The 20,783-nt window shown below is 42.0% G+C and overlaps 1 protein-coding gene across 2 annotated transcripts; it reads right to left on the bottom strand.

Moving 5' to 3' along the window:
- Positions 1 to 1,500: 1,500 nt before the first annotated feature.
- Positions 1,501 to 20,779, bottom strand: ulk3 (unc-51 like kinase 3). Of its 2 annotated transcripts, XM_053678163.1 has the most exons (18): positions 20,298 to 20,316; positions 19,996 to 20,124; positions 19,593 to 19,721; positions 18,338 to 18,478; positions 16,090 to 16,210; positions 15,785 to 15,880; positions 14,011 to 14,154; positions 13,011 to 13,093; positions 12,470 to 12,625; positions 11,082 to 11,187; positions 8,652 to 8,692; positions 8,423 to 8,525; positions 8,116 to 8,180; positions 7,947 to 8,025; positions 6,030 to 6,070; positions 3,370 to 3,417; positions 2,998 to 3,061; positions 1,501 to 2,382 (listed from the first exon to the last, which is right to left on the bottom strand). In XM_053678163.1, exons 3-18 carry the CDS (start codon positions 19,689 to 19,691, stop codon positions 2,366 to 2,368), a joined length of 1,404 nt encoding a protein of 467 aa, XP_053534138.1. In that variant the 5' UTR covers positions 19,692 to 19,721; positions 19,996 to 20,124; positions 20,298 to 20,316; the 3' UTR covers positions 1,501 to 2,365. The 2 variants fall into 2 exon arrangements, with proteins under 2 accessions (XP_053534138.1, XP_017321250.1); XM_017465761.3 differs by lacking the exons at positions 19,996 to 20,124; positions 20,298 to 20,316 and adding an exon at positions 20,689 to 20,779.
- Between the last annotated feature and the right edge of the window lie 4 nt (positions 20,780 to 20,783).

Below are 20,783 nucleotides of genomic sequence, written 5' to 3'. Positions count from 1 at the left end.
TCTGGTATGGTTTGGCTCCACGTGTCCCCTTTGAGGGAAACGTCAATGCAATTTCATCGTTTTTATCCTACGGAGAAAAGGACATTTCTATCCTGATGGGCGTGGTCTCTTCCAGGATGTCTCCGCCCCTATCCACAGAGCACAATGTCTGAGGATGAAAATGATATGAATCATACTCTATGGCCTTCACACTCACTAGCACTAAACGCAGCTGAACATCTCCAGGGGATTTTGGAGTGATGTGTTAGACCACGCTCTCCATCACCACCATCAGAAAAGCGATGCAGTTCCACAGATGTGCAGGATCCACACGTTACAAGGCACATTGAAGCTGTTCTGCTGGCTCGTAGTGGTCCAACGCCTTACCAATACACTTTATGTTGTTGTTTTTTTTTCCACCCTTCTCTATGTATGTGCTTCTGTCATGTTTGCAGCAGTCTAAGTGATGAAGCGTGCAATTTTGCTGTGAAAACAACTCTGCAGAAACATCTCGGTCTCTCTTCCCGCCCTCTCCCCCCTCGGTCTGCTTCTGGGAACAAAATCAAAACAAACAAAACGCAGGAGAGCTATTCGCACTCAAGACCTAGGCCTTGGTGTCTCATTTATCTAGATGCTGGGACAGACCAATAGATCACCCTTCCCCTTATACACACAGCTCTAGAGTCCCTGAGAAATGGTCGTTTCAGATTTTACTGTCTCGTGGGAACAATGTTCTATTCATGACGGCGACGTCAAAGTAAGACGGATACTCTGTGTAGTGAGATGAGGTTTTCACCCATTCCAAGGTTTAACCCTTTTAGCTTTGTCTTCTGGAGGACATTACAGTCCATACACCACACGCAGCCAATTACAACTACAGCGCTGCCTTTTGTGTGCGGCAGGACGCCACAACGCGTGCCAGCGGACAGTATGACCACGTAGGAGAGTCTCACAGACGTTCCCTGCAAGCTGAACCAGTGCGACACCGAGATAGGTATAATCACATGTTCTGGATGCAATCACCATGCATTTCAGAAGAAGAAAGGCTTTTAAGAGGCATCCGGAAAGGTGAAGTGGTCTCGATTAATTACTTACGAGGTCGACTGCAGGTAAACAGGGTATAGTTTCCCAAAAGTGTCACAAACTTAAAATCATCTTAACTAGGAGAGAGAGAGAGAGAGAAAGAGAGAGTGAGTGTTCAATGTGATGCTCACTCTATCTTTGTGCTGCAATGATTGTTTTTGTTGTTAGGATTGATTTTATTGTATTTACATTTGATATGTTTGCAATGTAAGTAAGAGAGTAGAGTTGAATAGCTTTTTAAGAATGAAAAACCGGCGGTTCTGTCCAAGTCATGTTTGAGGATGGACATTGGATTAGGTGTAACAGGGTCCATTACTGAACTTGAATTTAACACGTCTAATCTAGGAAGAAGATTCACCCCCCTGGTAGATGAAGGTGTTAGAGGGTTATAGAAACCAAAAAGAATTTAATTCAGTAAGTCCACACACAGCAACAGCATTTGCAGAAAGATTCATTTATTCCTGTAATCAAACACAATAAATTACTACAGCAAAAAAGAAGAAAAAAAAAAATATATATATATATATATATATATAAAGGCCTCAACAGAAACCCCTTTAGACATTTTTCTTACAACACTCCAGTGCTTTAAGTGATCTGTTTACCAGTTTCCGAGCTTCACTTCGGTTTTTTACTGCTGCATCACCAATCTAAAGTGTTACCCGGCGGTGTCTGAGGCAGGCGGAGAAAACGGTACGTAACTCGATGTGTGGTGGCGCAAAGTAAATGTAAGAGCAGAACGAGCGGGGAGGAAACCACATAGTTCCAGAGCCACGTTCACCACCACACAGCGCACTCGTTATGTGGACGAGCTGCGGTGAACCCCACTGCACTGAGGGGAGAGGAGGGAGGGGTGTGTGTGTGTGTGTGTGTGTGTGTGAGTGTGTGTGTGAAAGCAAAGTGATACAGCGTGAATGAAAACGAATAGCTCTAATGATTCATTTACTTCTGTACAGTAGATGCAGATTTAGGTTTCTTTTCTTCAGTTTTTTTTTTTTTTTTAGATGTCAGAATATTCAGAATGCCCTATACTCCAGACTAGAGGAAAGAGGAAAAACAACTCACATACAGTACAGTAATGTGGAAATAATCCGTATAGATATCACTCCAACCGACTACTTTCACTTCTAAACGAACAGTAACGACGCAACAGCTTGTGTCTGCTGTCGCGCGGTCCGAGGGCGGAGTCAGTCAGTCAGTCAGTCTGACGGGGATTCGATCGGATTGTCCCGGATCCGAAGTGCACCATCACGGCACCCATCTGGTCATGTGATGTGACTGCTGAGTCTGAACGTTCCCATGGTTACTGCAGGCAACAGGCTGTGGCCACACAAAACAGCAAAGCGTTACGGGTCTCCAGTGACTAAGTTCACTAGTTTTTCTGCACAGACTTCATGGCGAATCGTTTAGGTTCGATGGAAACAGACACGAGCACGCGTTACACTTTATTACACCGCAGTGTTGCTCATTTCTCAATTCAGAAGGTGTCGATTCATATTCTAGAACAGCAGCTCTGACTAGTTCTTGGTGTTAAGTCAAATGATAGGTTTATATTAATGCGATCGTTCTCATAATACATTGTCGTTCCTACAGTAACAACTCATTAATATGGATGCACCACAATATCCCAGACTAACAATAAGCTGAGTTTATTTGATTTTTTAAAACCTGCTATTTAACACAAACCAACCAGCATTTTTGGAAGGAGTCTCCAGTGTCAGTCAGTGCGTTTACACAGACAACAATAATCCGATTAAGATGAAAATCTGATTAAGAAACGAGCATGTAAACAGAGATTATTTATCCTTCGACGCTCGACAACATAAATCCATCTCAGCGTGTCATTTTCATGGATCATTCTTTAATTCGACCTGTTCGTGGTGTGTAAGCAGGACACTGATGTGATATAAAATGTGTTAAATGTGGTGCACTTACACATTCGCACAGATTCAGCAACCGGATCTTTATCCAGCGAGACATCTGTCTGGGTTTCTCGCATCTACACACACACACACACAAACACCAGTGATTTAACCCTTAATCTCTTGGCTTATTGTGTAGATAGTAAACTTAAAGCACATTATTATTATTCAGTAATGGTGAGTGGATCTGAGAGTGAGGAGTGTAAGACTACGAAGTTAAACAGACATGAATTAGGAGCTGTGTCTTTTATTACAGAAAGAACATAAAAGAGTAAGACCGATTAATGAACTAAATTAGATTCTCTATGTGGATTTTCCTTTCAGAAACCCGTTGGAGACTAAAGCAAGCTTTCCACAGGAGACTTTCTGGAAACCGTGAGTTTACCTTGATCTGTTTTTTAAGGTACTCGGCTCTACTCATCAAACTCTTGATCTGAAAGAGAAAACAGGAACGACTGAGAAAATCGGAAATAGTTTCAGTGATAACGTGACGCCATGTTGATAACGTATCGTCAAATATTGTTTTCAGGCGTCGTGTGCCGTTTGAAAGATTCTACAAGATCTTTCAAATGAAGCAGTTACTGTACTGTTAGCATCCCGAAGTGGATTATTTTACTACAGCGGCATGTCCCGATATCTTTTAGTCCACAGCGATTTATAAGCCCGCGATTTTACACATCCAAACTTTTATTATCTTACTATCTTCCAAAGATCCTCTTGGTGAAGATCTTTCGTTGACATATACATTGTTTGAAGATAATTAACGCTAAACTTAAAGACCCTCAACCTAAAACTTTAACCTTAGTAGCCAAAAAGTTAATCTTATGACTCATTTAAGTTTTTCAAAGCTACAGATTTTTTTATTAAAACAAAAAAAAACATGTCTATAGTGTGAAGACCTGGTGATTTGTGAGGATGTTTGATATTATTGTGAGGACATTTAGTCCTTTTTGGTGTACGGTGAGAGAGAGCGAGAGAGACATAGTGAGAGTGAGAGTGAGAGAGAGAGAGTAAGAGTGAGAGAGAGAGCGAGAGAGATAGTGAGAAAGAGATAGCGATAGACAAAGTGAGAGAGAACGAGGGGGAGAGAGTGAGAGAGATAGTGAGAGAGAGATAGTGAGGGAGAGGGAGAGAGAGATAGTGAGGGAGAGGGAGAGAGAGAGAGAGATAGCAAGAGAGAGAGAGCGAGAGAGTGAGAGAGATAGCGAGAGAGATATAGTGTGAGAGTTAGAGAGAGAGAGAGAGTGAGAGAGAGAGATAGCGAGAGTGAGAGAGAGCGAGAGAGTGAGAGAGATAGCGAGAGAGATATAGTGTGAGAGTTAGAGAGAGATAGAGTGAGAGAGAGAGAGATAGCGAGAGTGAGATAGAGCGAGAGAGTGAGATAGCGAGAGTGAGCGTTAGAGATATCGTGTGAGAGAGTTAGAGAGAGTTAGAGAGAGATAGAGTGAGAGAGAGAGCGATAGAGTGAGAGAGATAGCGATAGAGTGAGAGATAGCGAGAGAGATAGCGAGAGAGTGAGAGAGAGATATAGTGTGAGAGTTAGAGAGATAGAGTGAGAGATAGTGAGAGTGAGAGAGAGATTGATAGTGAGAGAGTGAGAGAGATAGCGAGAGAGTGAGAGAGATAGCGAGAGAGATATAGTGTGAGAGAGGTAGAGAGAGATAGAGTGAGAGATAGTGAGAGTGAGAGAGAGAGAGATAGATAGTGAGAGAGAGAGAGAGATAGCGAGAGTGAGCGCGAGAGATATAGTGTGAGAGTTAGAGAGAGACAGAGTGAGAGATAGTGAGAGAGAGATAGCGAGAGTGAGAGAGAGAGAGATAGCGAGAGTGAGAGAGAGAGAGCGAGAGAGATAGCGAGAGAGAGAGAGAGAAAGCGAGAGCGAGATAGCGAGAGTGAGAAAGAGATAGCGAGAGTGAGAGAGAGAAAGCGTGAGCGAGAGAGTGAGAGAGATAGCGAGAGTGAGAGAGAGAAAGCGAGAGCGAGAGAGTGAGAGAGATAGCGAGAGTGAGAGAGAGAAAGCGAGAGCGAGAGAGATAGCGTGAGTGAGGGAGAGAGAGAGAGAGCGCTGCTTTTGGTTAACGCGGCCACATCTGAATTTATTTAAGGTCTCATAAAACTTCAGATGGGAACACTCTAAAAGCCACACTTTCTTTCATCATCTTTCTTTCGCGCGCCTCCTCCGTACGAAGCTTCTGTGTTGAACAGAACCGTGTTTGTGTTGCATTCTGCAGCCTCTAAACCTAGACACAATCAAACTAATGACAGCGTGTTGCCTCCTGGCTCCAGTCTCATAACAAATAAAGTTCTTAACTAGTGTGGTTTCTACAAAAGAAAGGTGAAATTATAACATCTAAACACACGCTAATGTTCTGTATCAGAGCTGCATGGCATTACTGACTCACGATAATGTGGCCTGAGGTGCGTCAGGGCTTCGGATACTAACGCACTAGCCGGTCATTTTAATAGGAACACCTGTAACGGCGCACATTTACGCATTTATCCAATTAGCTAATCGCGCGTGCGTTACATCATGCAGATGCAGATCTGGCGCTTCAGATAATGTTCACATCAAACATCAGAGTGGGGGAAAATGTGAGCTGGACCCGTTTCGGTGAGCCTGTCAGCCACTGAACCATGGCTTCCTGTTTCTCTGCGTTCTGAGATACTTTTCTGCTCACCACGTGTGTAAAGAGTTGTTACGGTAACCGAAGAGCTGTTCTGTTTCGTAGCTGTAGCCTTTCTGTCAAACCGGTCTGTCCATTCTCCTCAACAAAGTGTGTCTCAGCCCACAGAACTGCCGCTCACCGGATGTGTTCTTTGTTTTTCATAACACTCTGTGTACGAAAAACTCAAGAGGCTGTTCTAAGTGAAAACTGCAGGAGATCAACCATGCCATGGTTCTCACCGAGATCACGTTTATCCCGCGTTCTGATGTCTGATTAACCGAAGCTCTTGAAATATGCGCCGATGCAGGTGTTCCTATTAAAGTGACTGGTAAGCGTATCATAACACACGATAGCTAGACAGCGCAGCATCTTGACTCACCTCGTTATGGAGCAGCTCTCTCCTGCGGCCTTGAGGCTCGGCTGCACGTGCAGGGAAAGAGCGAGAGAACAAAATAACTGATCGTGCCAATTTATTTTCACCAGAACTACAGATTTCCTGCTAAGGTTTTAACTCTCCGTCTATTTCAAGACTTTTTCCTTTTCAAACAAGGCTCTATATTCAGTATGATCACAAAGGTTTTTATAAGGTTACAAAGCCTGTGGATAAAGACGGCATTAACAGAATTTTTTTTTTTAAATGTTACAAATCAAATGTCATTCCTTTACAGTCATTTTAACCAACAAATGGGATATTTGACATTCTAAAAAGCTCATTTCGAGCACCTCTGACACGTCAAACACCTTGTGTATAGCTTTTAAGAGCAGATTAAGGACGAAACTTCACTTCCTTCATAATGAATCATCTGATGAGTCGTTTGATTCACTCAAACAACGATTCATTTCAAATCCGCGTTGCAGGAAGTATCGAAAAGGTAAATAGTGTTAAACACGACAGCGTTACAATTCTAATCCAATTAGTCTTCCGACCGCGTCACCGGCATCTTAAAAACCTTTCAAGCTTTTCCTCTCCTCTTAATTGTTAACAAGGTTTGGGAATCCATCACGGTCTTATTTCAATGCCATAGTGATAACTGATCCGAACTCGTTCCTGCCAACATTTTTGCTTGAATGATTCCTTTGCTCATGCTGTAATTCTGTGGGTTTGGGTGGTCTCAGGGTGCTGTGCAGCTCATTTTGTGCTCTGGGCCGTTGGCGCGAGCTCAGTGTACACTCAGAGATAACAGTTTTCATTTGTTTCCAGTATTTAATAACAGTGTGAGTGGAGGAGAGGGGAGCTGAATGGGATCCAGATGGCAGAGCAGCGGTACCACACACGCTGCCCTGGCACCGGCACGGCCTCGCTCCCTCCATACCACTCACTCCCTCTCACACACACACACACACACACACACATCTGCTTTTAAACTTTCTCTCCAACTCGCCCTCTTTTTTCCACATTCACTTTCTGAATCATTCTATTTAACCTCGATTCGGTCTCCTGCATCTTCCTCCGCTCTTCGTCTATTCCTCTCGACTTCGCCCCTTGTCTCACTCGCTCTACTTCTCTCTTTCATTCTCCGATTCCCGTTTTTTTTCTTCTTCTTCTTTTAAATCTCTTTCCTCCTCCTCCATCTGTCGTTACGTTTAGGACCAACTCCAGCATGAGGTCATCAGCCGGAGTCGCACTATAATAACAGGCTGGCTGCACACGCTAAGACAGGATATTAATCAATCTTCCTGTCAGTGTGCTCATTCAAACCTTTAAGCGGAGGTTACGTGGCTTGCTCGGACGTGACTGACCAATCCCAAGCTCCGCTTTATGTTTTGGAGTGTCCAGTCACTGCTTAGCAACGACGGTACCCGTCGTTATGTCGGTCGGGTATCTTAAAGCCTGATTTAAAAGCTCCGAATACGGTCAAAAGACACACCTGACCTAAACAGACACCCTGATAGAGCGGGACGACTTAAGATAATCAAAGTCAGCTCCGTCAATTCAGAGGTGATGCATTTCGTCTGTAGTTTCGATGGTAATAGCGTAAACAGGGAGTCCTTCAGCAGGAAAATAACTGCTGTATTGACTTCTATTAACTTCTGTAAATGCATATGAAGTGACAGAGTCAATATTTCAAATACTTTTTTGACTAGTATTGTTAAGTAGACAAATTAAATCGGCGCGAGTATGTCCTGTCAGCGTCTACTCGAAACCTTTCTGCTCTCCAAAATAACGTCTTGCGGTAGCCGCTTGACTCTGGTCTCTGTTATTCAGATAGCAACGGTAACCGTGCATGGGCGGGGCATAGGATCAGTCAGTTCTCTCTAGAACATCGTTGTGAGTTATAGAAAGTGAGGGTCTTACCGGCCAGAGCCAAGAGCATCTCTCCCAAACTCTGCTGATACATATCCAGTGTTTCGTAGTCCTCCATCCCGCACGCCTCCTGTACGATACAGCAGGTTAGACGTACAGTACCCATAATGCACCGCAACAGATTTATAACGATTTAGAACTGGCGAACACAGAACGTCACCTTCGCTACAGCAGATGCAGCTAATTCCAGTGCAGCGAGTAAGCGTGGCTGGTCCCGGGACATTTCTGACAGGGAGAAGAAAGACAATCAGAGCCATGACCCACGAAATGGTCTAAATCTTAAGAATAAAGCCACTTTCTCGTTCGCTCAGAGAGAGCTGCCGTAATAGCGGAGAATTTCCGCCGCTCAGATTTTCCATGTCAGCTTCAATTCGGATTAAAACCCGCTCACTGATTCCAGACGTTTGCGTTTATTGGGAGGTCAGTGTGTGTGTGCTTTTATACTGGCTAGATGAAACACTATTTACCTCTTAGTATGTCCCGGGCTGACTGGGCTTTCTCAAAGCTGATTTTGTTGTCTGACGCCACCAGAGCTTTGAGTTCTTCAGCTCGAGAAACGTACTGCTTGACCTGTAAGAAATTTCATACGATCGTTGATTACACTTAATCAGCAGCAACGTGGTTAACTCTGTAGGCACGGAAACAAAAAAAAACAAACGATGCTAATCATCTACTCATCCATCACGTTTTACTCACCTTCTGTCTCAGAGCCTCTTTCCTCTGTCTGTCTGTTTCATCTGAGCAAAGAAATATAACAAATCAAACAAAACAGATAAAAATCAACCAATCACCAACACCGTTACAGCGGGTTTCCTCCTTCACACGTTAAAACGTGTGTGCATACGGAAAGTTTGGTGATACGATCGATATATTAACACCGCTGGGAAATACCTATCGTATATATTTAGAGAGCTTATTTCAGCATGTTTAGCATTCAGGAAGTACTGTAATGAAGAGTGGAAATGTGCATATGTGCTCATCCTGTGATTCAATCAAACTATGATTCACATCCAGTTATTAACTGACTCGGATGTTTTAGAGCAAGGAAAACTCTAAACACTGACTCAAATTAACCTCTCGGTTAATTCTTTACAAATATCGCCAGGTGAGTTACGTCTGCACCTACGTTTATTTATTTATTTTATTTGATTGATTGTTACTCTTTTAACCTGGTGCATGATAACCGATAAGTATATATTTCTGCTGCGTATTATTTTTGTCAGAAATATTATTTTGTTACAGTATGTAAACCTCAGCAGGATGTCCCAAGGACGATATTCTTTGTGTGAGGCTTTCACTAGGACGCGAACATTTCCAGATCTTCCCGATAGCTTCCTGAATATCAACAAAAAATTCAAAGGAAAGTCATATTCGTGATATTATCATGAAGAAATTGATCTGGTTATGTTTTCAATCTCCAACCCCTCAGGTCAGCCTCAGGTCTCGGATCTGTCTCTTTTTCTTATTTTAAAAAAAAAAAAAAAAAAAAGAGGAATATTTCGTCTCGAACGAGGAAGTGAGATTGGAACGGGAGGAAGGGAAAGGCTGGTCAGTGTTATCACTGTAACGACAGGCGGAGATATTTTAAACTGCCCCTTTGAAAATGATATAACGCTTCAATTATAATAATTAAACAATTGATTCTGGGAAAACGGTCCTGCTCTGAAGTCTTCGGTTTTCTTAAAACGGATAGAAGCGGCATAGAAGCTGATAGAAACGGACAGAAGCTGACAGAAATGGATAGAAATGGATAGAAATGCATAGAAGCTGATAGAAATGGATAGAAGCTGATAGAAACAGATAGAAATGGATAGAAACGCATAGAAGCTGATAGAAATGGATAGAAGCTGATAGAAATGGATAGAAACGCATAGAAGCTGATAGAAATGGATAGAAGCTGATAGAAATGGATAGAAGCTGATAGAAATGGATAGAAACGCATAGAAGCTGATAGAAATGGATAGAAGCTGATAGAAATGGATAGAAACGCATAGAAGCTGATAGAAATGGATAGAAACGCATAGAAGCTGATAGAAACGGATAGAAGCTGATAGAAACGGATAGAAGCTGATAGAAATGGACAGAAATGGATAGAAATGCAAAGAAGCTGATAGAAACGGATAGAAGCTGATAGAAATGGACAGAAATGGATAGAAATGGATAGAAGCTGATAGAAATGGATAGAAGCTGATAGAAACAGATAGAAATGGATAGAAACGCATAGAAGCGGATAGAAACGGATAGAAACACATAGAAGCGGATAGAAACGGATAGAAACACATAGAAGCGGATAGAAACGGATAGAAACACATAGAAGCGGATAGAAACGGATAGAAACACATAGAAGCTGATAGAAACAGATAGAAACGGATAGAAACACATAGAAGCGGATAGAAACGGATAGAAACGTGGTCCGTGCACGTTGCGTTCGTTCGCTTTTCATTTCGAATGAAACTGGGAAAACAAGATTTTATTAATTGTATTTTATTTTTTGTAGTCAGCTATTCTACAGACTCTTCTCTGGTTATTGTCTCGATGTGCACTCTGGAACATTATTCTTTTTTTAAAAAAAAATCATTTAATAAATGGGTGGTTTGGGTGATTAGAATTTTCTGAAATGGCAGCACCTGCAAGCGTTTTTTTCAGCCATCATATCGTCCTTCTTTACCGTCACCGTCCTGCTACGTAGTAATCCATTTTAGCAGTACATTAGCAACAAGCTACAAGCTACCCAGTACTCGCTGATACACATCTGAGTCATTCAAAATCCTTCGTTAATTTTTAACCCGCCCCCCAAACAGTCTCCAAACCCGGAATGAATCTGTGAATGAAATTGTGAAAAACAAGCAAATATGTTTGGAATATGCATTGTTTTAGAGCCAAAAACATTTATGTTTGAACATCTCATTTGCATACGTGTCTGTCGTACGTAAAAAACGAATGAACGGAACATGCATGGACCTAATGCTTTTGGAAATGATTTTGTGATTGTGGTATAACATTTCTTGTATTTCCTCATCATCATACTTCTAATTAGTGCCAAACTTCAGGTTGGTGGAATTCTATTAACAAGAATTTACATTAGAAGTACAGTATGTGGTGTGTGTGTGTGTGTGTGTGTGTTACAGTGAATAGCAGGCACAAAGTGCTCCAGCGCGCTGCAGTAGAGAGACAGAGCGGCAGCCTTCTCCCCCTCCTGATCCTTCTGCACCGCCCGCAGGACCAGCTCCTTCTGAGAGAGGCACAGAAGAAGAGAGAACTAAATGTGTGTTTAGCACGCTGGCACCGCTCACATCCAACGAGCGCTCGCGCAGACGTGTACGGATTTAATCACGCCGCTCGTGTTTACGCCGAGCTGCAATCGCGTAAGCAAACAAGACAAACACGGATCGTAAAAACGCCATGATCGTCCGCCAGAGTGTGTCGAGGCTTTCCAAGATCCAAGTGGAGCGGTTGTGGTTTCAAACAAACCCGTGAGAGCGTGTAAATGACTTACAGCAGACGAGAAGGACTGTTAGCGGAGGAGAGGCTTTAAAAACACGCACTCAAACAAACACACCCTGTCTTTGAGATATTTACACACACGTGCCCTCACTTGCCAATATCCAACCACACGCACATAATGAATTAATTTGTTCAAATAAGTCTTGAATTTCTATATATACACATTAGATGTCTAATGTAGTTCTATACGTTTTTCACGTGTTTATCTAAGAAATAAGAAACACAGGACGCACCGGGTGTCCGTGTTTTACAAATATAAACAAACTGATTCTTTTCCTAACTTCAAAAAAATGAGTGTTTTATTCCTCTTATACCACAACAATTTGCCACCACTATCACTATTCAAGAATGACACGCTTTTTTTTTACCCGTTTATGGTTACATTTGATGTTGTGGAACGTCCGTGAAAAAAATCCCAAAGTCCTCCATGAATTAAGACTTTCCCATGTCAGAACATGTAAAGGAGAAAGTTCTTACCTTTAATTATGCGTAACATTTTTAAAAAATAAATAAATAAATAAATAAACTTTTTAAAGCGTTGTAGATATTACATGTAAGTAGATCGTTTCCGACACGCATTTAAGGAGCGTTTATTTATTTATTCATCTTAAACGGAGTTCTCTAGGACATATAGTACACTATGTAGGTCATACCATACAGGAAGTAGTGAGCACGGAGAGCGGACAGGAAGCCATTGGGGATTTAGTCGAAATTAGAAAATCGAGACACGTTTCGACCTAGGATTACTGCGCGAGGATAAAGAAACTATGAAATATTAACGTTCTCTCTAGAGTCGGGAAATCGCCAGGTCAGGGTTTTAAATTTTTCATCTTGGATAGTTTACGTGATAGGAACGCTTAAGAATTCTGATTGGTCAGAAGGTGTTGACAATGTTTGTGGGAGAATAAAATTATAGCACTCTGAGTAATAATCCGAATACAAAAGCGTTTAAAATTTCTCTCTCTCTCTCACACACACACACACACACACACACACACACACACACTTACCGCCTTATCTAGACTCTCAGAACTGGCCATGTGTTCCAGGTCCACAAACGGGTGAAGAAAGAACTCGTCGAATGAGATGCGTGAGTCTGGATCTCTCTCTAGCAGCCTGAGTAACAAATCCCGACAGTCTCGGGATACTCTGGCACCGGCTGGCAGCTGAATACCACACACACACACACACACACACACACACACACACACACACACACACACAAACACGGATTTGAATATCCATCTCAATCTTTTTTTTTTAATTCTAAAAAAACCCCAAAAAACCAATCTGCACTGATTCAGCATTGCACGCTACAATAAACATGCACCAGTGTGTCTAATCCAGAAGTACAATCCAGTGTGTCCAGCATCTGTTCTGCTTCACTACAGAGCTTACTGCTTCAATACACCGAACGGCAACTACTAAATAGGCTCCATGTCTTTCTCTGGGTTTAATTAAGGCGAGCACGGCACATCGGTGGACCTCACAGCTGATGTTTAATACTTCAAACCCCGTCCATAGTGGATCAGGAAGATCGTTTAACCTCACCTCGATGGGTTTATCGCTGCGGATTTTGTCCTCCAGTTCGGCGTAAGAGCGAGAAGCAAACGGGGCGCGACCGAATAACGCCTCTGAGGTAGAAAACACAAAAACACACACACAAGCAGGTTAAGAGTGAGACCTAATCTAGCCGGTTTGCATGTTTATTCTATTTCACACACTTAGACTAAGTATTCAGATACCTACCACTTCAGACAAAGTAGAACAGATTTCGTTATTCCTACAGTACAGTAGTTATACCACAGTACTACTCCATTCTCAATTCTGATTGGTCAGAAGGTGTGGGTTCATTTTCTTTAACAGCAGTAGTTACGGCTCGGGGCGGTGGACGCTCCCAATAAACAGATTTCAAAGACGTGTGCGACTCTTAGATGATACGGTGTCTGGACGTTTTCTGTAAAGAGACTTTTGTTTAACATTTACAGAAGGAGTCTCCAGTTCCGGCGCTTCGCAAACAGTCAGAGCTGTAAGCTTTGGGATTTCTCAATAATGTGACAAGAGAGGACGTTGAGAGGACGTTGAGGGAACGACTGTTTAGAGCCGTTATAGTGTAAGCGATAACAGGAAGTAAGTTGTTTCATGGACGTTTGTTCTTTAATGAATAGGAGATGATTAGTGTTGGTAAATTGCTGTGTTATCATTTCAGGGCATGCTGTTATTGGAAAACAATCAATACCACCTGTTGTTGTTGTCGGGGGGTTTTATTGTACATAATTTTCACATTTTAAAAAGAATAAGCTTTTCTTTACGACAGCGTACAAAATAAAAAACCCCAAAAAAACTGAGAACCTCGCCGTAAAAAAAAGTTCTCTGGATTTTTCCTGTTCTGCACGGTTCCTCTTTGCTCATGACTAATCAGATCAGTCTGTATGGCTTTCTGTTGATACTTCCTGTAATTCCAGTCTAATTACAGGAAAGTTTGCCGTAGTTTTGCGATCCAGATAAAAAAAATAAATAAAAAAAAAAAACACGCCCAAGGCTCTCTCACCATAAAGGATGACCCCGACGGACCAGAGGTCGACTCTGGCGTCGTACTGCCGCCGACACACGATCTCCGGAGCCATGTACAGGGGAGAACCTCTCAGGGAGCTCTGCTCGTCCCACGGAGACATGTACTGAGCGAAGCCGAAATCTACAGTGCACACACAGCGAGAGATGAGGGGGAGAGATAACGGGAACGCTGAAAGAGAAAGCGATGAGCAAGGACACGCTTCGGTCATGGCTGTTGCTTTGAGATTTGCTGATTAACTTTCAGATAAAAGTTCATTTCATATCAGACGTTCAGCGCTACCGTGATCCAGCAGGGCTCTGTGTAGTGCTCAGCTAACACCGGGGGAGGTTGATTCAGGTCACATGACTTCCGTGTTGGATGAATCCCAAGTGACTCGCAATTTACTGTATACCTAGATGGTGCGCTTACAGTATATACGCAATAGGAAGGTAAAGATGAAGCTTCTGAATGATTAATACGGAAATAATAGCATGAGTGCAACATACTCGGGCCAGTCGGAGAATTTTCTACGTAAACATGACCTAATACATCATCAGATTTTCACACAAGTCCTAAAAGTAGACCACGAGAACCAAGTTAAACAAATGAGACACAAATATTATACTTGGTCGGTATGAAAATGATCCAATATTGCATAGCCATGAGTGGCAAAAGTATGTGAACATCTAGGAACATCTAGTCAGGTGTTTTCAATCAGTGCGATGACGATCAGGTGTGAGTGAGCGATCGTCCTGTTTTATTTAAAGAACAGGGAACTATCAGAGTCTGATCTTCAGTCACAACACAAGTCTGCGGACGTCTATCATGGCGCGAACGAAGGAGATTTCCTTGGACCTCACGATAAAGAGCTGTTGACGCTCATCGGGCTGATTTTTGGGTTCTCGTCGTCTACTTTTAGGACCCGTGTGAAAATCCGATGATGTTTTAGGTCGTATTTATGCAGAAATGTCTTTCATGCACCGCTGTAAGTATCCGCACTGATTTTAGTTTGGCTTTTACGCCGAGTGTGTGCGAGTGTGAGTGATTCTCTCTCAGTAGCTGAAGCATACAACTAACAGGTCACACTTTACATGTGCATGAGGGCTGGGACATTTCTAATAACGCTGCACAGATAACAAATACAAAATACGTCAGTCAATTCTATTAAAAAAAAAAAAAAAAAAGCATGTTGTAAAGGTGTGAGATTTAAGACAGCAATGCCCCATACCGTACACTACTACAGTAAAGACTACGCTTTCGTTTGTTGGAACTTTCTAAAATACGATAAACGTGGTGAAGTTTGAAATTATATTTTAAAGAACGACTTCCTTTCTCATAATTAGTTTAAACCGCAGTAATCATAGCCGAGATAAAGCCGTTACTGAAGATTTATCTATCTATCTATCGTACCTGTAACTTTATCCTGGTCAGGGTTGCTCTGGTTCAAATGACTTATTTATGGGTTTATATTTTAGGAAACAGAACCAACTCGATTCATTAGGAAATGTCACGAATAAAAATAACTGTAAAAGTGAGTAGGACTGGGATTCAAAATAAATAAATAAATAACTATTACACTTATCAGAGATAAAGCCTGAATCCTAAATTCTGAATCTCTGCATTAAAATCTGGCTGAGATTTTTTATTTATTTTTTTTAACGCTTAAAATTCCAACGATCCTTAATATAAAGTCTTCCTTAGAACGTGGAAATTATTTCCCGGGAATTAGTGATCGGTCTGCAACCTTGTTTTCACTTCTAGTCCTGTGTACCTGCTAGTTTCAGGACGTTGCCACTCAGCAGGATGTTCTGGGGCTTCAGGTCCAGATGAGAGATGTTCCTTTCATGGAGGAACTTCAGGGCACAGGCTGGAAATGTAATATAAAATAAATAATTTTTTTTTTTTTTTAAACACAGACGTACAGTATATTAACCGGGAGCTTATGCGCTCAGTGCAGTGAGTCACACTGCTTGTTTACCGACCAGAACAACAGCACCAACTGCTGTACAAACCCTCTGAAAGCCACTTGGCTCAACTGAGCTTCCGTGTGCTGGGGTACACACATGTGAGCCTCACCCATCTGCTGCAGGAAGAGACGCGCCACTCGCTCGGGGAGAATCCGCCGGCTCCGGATGAAGCGTGACAGATCTCCACCAGAGCACCACTCCAGAATGAGGTAGATATTCTCACTGTCCCACTGCAACACACACGTTTACACTGTTTATACTGTATATCTACTGGTCATTTTAGATTCCTTTTATTTACATAACAAGCGTTCATCTTTTTTTTTTTAAGTGCACCCATTATGTTTTTTTCAAATATTCCCGTTCATGTAGTGTGTTATATATGTCGCTGTTTGTGAATGTCCAACATCTGCAAAGTTTCAAAAATCAAAGCGCACGACAAACAGAGTTATCGACTCCCAAAAGAAGGAATCGATTCTGAACAGCTGAATCGAGTCGTTACTGATTCCAGACTTTACTTCCTGTACTAACGTACGTAGGTTTATAACAATAAACCCCGCCTCTGATCTTCATCGGCTGCTCGCTGACAGACGGAGCTGAAACGCGTTACAGTAGTGGGCGTTTCCTTTTCAACACACGCTGACAGCGCTAGACCAATCAGAATAGACTGGGACATCTGACCAATCAGAGCAGAGTATGCTCTCTGAAAGGAGGAGTTTATAGTGAATCATTTAGAACGAATCATTTAACGAGTCGTTTGTGACACTAGGGGGAAAAGGGTAATTCTGCAGTTTAAATAATGAGCACGTTAAAGTGTTTTTTGTCCTCGGATGCGTGTAAATCTATCGCATGAGACCTTTAAAACAAAATTAGACATGTTTCAAAACCATAATAGGTGCGCTTTAAAATAAAATATGTATATTTTACACAAATACTAATTATGCAAGAGTAATATGTATAATAACGTGCAGCAAAATATATTTACATTTATTCATTTAGCAGACGCTTTTATCCACAGTGACTTACAAATGAGGAAATACAAGCAAAAATACAGACTGAGGAAAGACATGAATAGATACAGTATATCAATATATTTTACTGCTAATGTTACTTTCGCAACTATTAACCCTACAATCCCGGACAGTTATTACGTCCCGTCAAAAGACGATCCTGTAGGTTCATTCTACACAACAGCAGGAAAATCATACCCTATCTCGCCGAACAGGCGACACAGCTACTAGTCCATGCTCTCGTTATCTCAAAATTGGACTAGTGCAACGCATTACTCCTGGACCTCCCAGTCAGCTCCATCAAAACCCTTTCAGATGATTCAGAATGCCGCAGCAGCACGCCTCGTCTTCAACCAGCCCACGAGAACCCATATCACACCCCTCTTCATCTCTCTCCACTGGCTTCCTGTAGCTGCCCGAATCAAATCCAAGGCCTTGATGATGTTCAAGTGCACGTAAAGACCTTGTCTGGAACAGCACCGCCCTACCTCAACACTCTCCTTGAGGTTTATGTTCCCTCACGTAACCTGCGATCGGTTAACGACCGACACTTAATAGTGCCTACTCAGCGTGGCACGATGTCCCTTTCCAGAACCTTCAAACTGACCGTCCCTCAGTAGTGAAATGAACTCCCAACCTCAATCCGGACCGCAGAATCCGTCACTATCTTAAAAAAAAAAAAAAAAAACAGCTAAAGACCCACCTCTTCCGCGAACACTTAATTAACCCCTAACTTGCCAACCCCCCGCAACACTTATACATTTATGTATTTTAAAAATACACATTCTGCACACTTTGCTTGTCTAGAACTTTTTAAAATGTAAAATCTTGCATGGTAGCACTACTTGTATTGTTCACCGCTTGATAAATCGCTTTGCTTGTATTTCCTCGTTTGGATAAAAGCACCTACTAAATGAATTATAATTATTTTTGTTTTTTTAAAGACAGCAAGGCCAAACTTCAAATGGCTTTCCATTCACTACTCATGCGCACTACGTAGGGTATGACGTAACGCCTCTGTGCACTGAATGACCGATCGAACATCCCTGTGCATGAGTAACGCACTCTAAGCAGCTCGATTATTTCCGAGCCGTGACGCGATCACTCCACTGATCTCGTACCGTAATAACGATTAAAAAAAAAATACATTTCCTTGCGCAGCCCTTGTGCTATGTGAGCTTTTCCTGCAGCTGTGCGTGAACAGGAGTGTTACTGGATGAGAATTTGCCTCTCGCTAGAGCCCGTCCGATTCCGCCTCGTCGGAAGTCGCTTTGCGTGAATGTGAATCGCAAAACCGTGTGGGACCTCACTCGCCGGAAACGTTGTTCTACTGAGCATTTCTGCCTCTACCTGGAAGTCCTTAAGCTGCACGATATGCGGATGGCGCACGGTTTTCAGGATCTCGATCTCCGTCAGCAGGTTCTCCATCGACGACTTGTTCAGGCTCTTCTTGCTGACCACCTTCACGGCCACGGCTTCCCTGTTATCCGTCTAAACGGACAAACACAAACAAATAATACAACCTCGTCCGCTTTCAGTCCAGCGTGAGGATTAGAACAGTGTAACCAGACAACGTGTCGCACGATCCTGTACTTCACAAAGCATGAAGGAACGGTCTCAGTTTTCTCATTCCGGGGTTCCTAAGCCTGCTCCTGGACGTCTCTGGAGCGATTCGACGCGGTGGTGTTCAAGTGCTATAAAATTCCGGCTGAATGTCCAGTGACAACAGATATTCCTTTTCATTCTTAACCATCAATAGCTATAAATAAGATAATTCGCAACGATTATACTAGTGCTTCACGTTTCCACTTGACCTGGTCAAGAGCCACGAAGAGATCTGATATCGGTTTTGAATTGGACACGAGGAGAATAAACACATCCTTCTCTGTCTATTCATCTTTAACCGGTTTATTTTCATTCTTGACTTTTCTTTAACCAAGGTAATTAAAACGAAAACTGCGTGAAATCTCTTTTCTTTCTGATCTAATATCTCTAGCCGTGCAGCCCGTCTCTGGTCTGATGAGCTTCCTTCAGCTAAATAAATAACTCTTTAAAATACATTTCTCGGCTCTGCTAGAGTATTTTTTTGTTGTTGTTGAAAAATATTGTTCTGCCCACTGAAACACTTTTTTTTGTTTTTGCATCTGCATCAATGGACAGCATCCATTTCTACTAAACTCAGGACTACTATCGATCAGAATCAGCACTGCTACGTGTTACTGGTTTGTATCCGGCGTGTTTGTACTTAAATTATCACTAATCTGTACGTGAAGCTAAGCCCATAATGGAGAAGGTTGTGATCGACGCATCATTACAGTAAACGAGTATAACGAACCTGAAGGAGCAGCACCGATGGAACCCTAAAAGCTCTAAAAGCAAACGCGGAGCGAGGAACGAGAAGAAGAGGTCAGAGGTCTCAAAAGTGCAGCAAGGAGATGGGGGAACTCAAAGGAGATGGAGGAACTCAAAGAGAGATGGAGGAACTCAAAGAGAGATGGAGGAACTCAAAGGAGATGGAGGAACTCAAAGAGAGATGTGCAGTAGGGTGGAGCCTGAAGGAGCAGCACTGAGGGAACCCTAAATGGAGATGCTCTGTGCGTCTCACCTTCCTGTAGGCTTTGTACACCGTGGCATAGGTGCCACTTCCGAGTTTCTCTGTGAGCAGGAAGTCCACGAGCCTCGGCGGGGCAAAGCTCGAGGCCATGTTACCCCTGCGCGTGACATCCAACACTTCCTAAAGGGAAACAGTTCATAAGATGTCTTAATAACAGGCTTTATGTGTCGACACAATGCTGGAACGAATCAGCAGGTGTTCGCCAGGTGCAATGCGGAAACGTTTTGTTTTGTTTTGTTTTTCCCCTCCTGCAAAGTGAATCTGCACATTTATTTATTTCCCCTTCAAGTTCATCTGCAACTCTACATGCGAGGTCATTTCTTATATCGACGACCCTGCTTTAAACCGAGACTTCTGAACCCGACAAATTTATTTTCGTTAGCGTTCTTCTTACCTTAGCTAAATTTTGTAGCCGCAATGGCTCTATGAGTAACTCCTGTGCAGTGTTTTCTTTCCTGCCATGTTTACAGTCAGTTAAAAATGACGTCAAAGGCGGACGGATCAAAACACCCAATACTGCCACCTAGAGGCGAGAAAAATAATTATTGTGTCGTCGAAAAAAGAAACCAAAAAAAATCATTTTAACCAGTATTATCAAACAATAAGTTAATGTACAGATATGCAATATAATAATAATATTTTATTATTATTATTATTATTATTATTATTATTATTATTATTATTATTATTATATACCAAATGGGAGCATTTTCTGCATGTTGTGTACGGGATTTTTGTTACTGTGAGTACTAGACTGTATACTAGAATGTCCACAGGAGGCCGCCATGGAAACGAGGTGACGTCACACCAGTGCCGGAAACGAACTCCTAATATACGATATATATTAATTATATTAAACGTTACATAAATTTAGATTTGTTTCAAGAGCCATAACAGTTTATATATATATATATATATATATATATATATATATATATATATTGTGTCAATAAGTTTTCGGCACAAGAAATATATGTATTTTTTTAAACGGAAGAGACCTTTTTGTAGTCCTTTTCACGAACTACTTACGGTATTCATTAACTTGCGTCCAAAGTTGTTTAAAACGAATTAGTAAAACAATACATACCACAGATTTCGCATTTAATTCGAAATCATACGTCCATAAAACACTAGATATGTCTTTACAGTTATTAAAATGATCTGAAATACATGAGAGACAGG

Source organism: Ictalurus punctatus, chromosome 4 (assembly GCF_001660625.3).
Source record: "Ictalurus punctatus breed USDA103 chromosome 4, Coco_2.0, whole genome shotgun sequence".
In the NCBI taxonomy this organism is placed as follows: Eukaryota; Metazoa; Chordata; class Actinopteri; order Siluriformes; family Ictaluridae; genus Ictalurus; species Ictalurus punctatus.
Note: the sequence above shows the minus strand (reverse complement) of the source record. Positions and strands in the feature narration are given on the sequence as shown.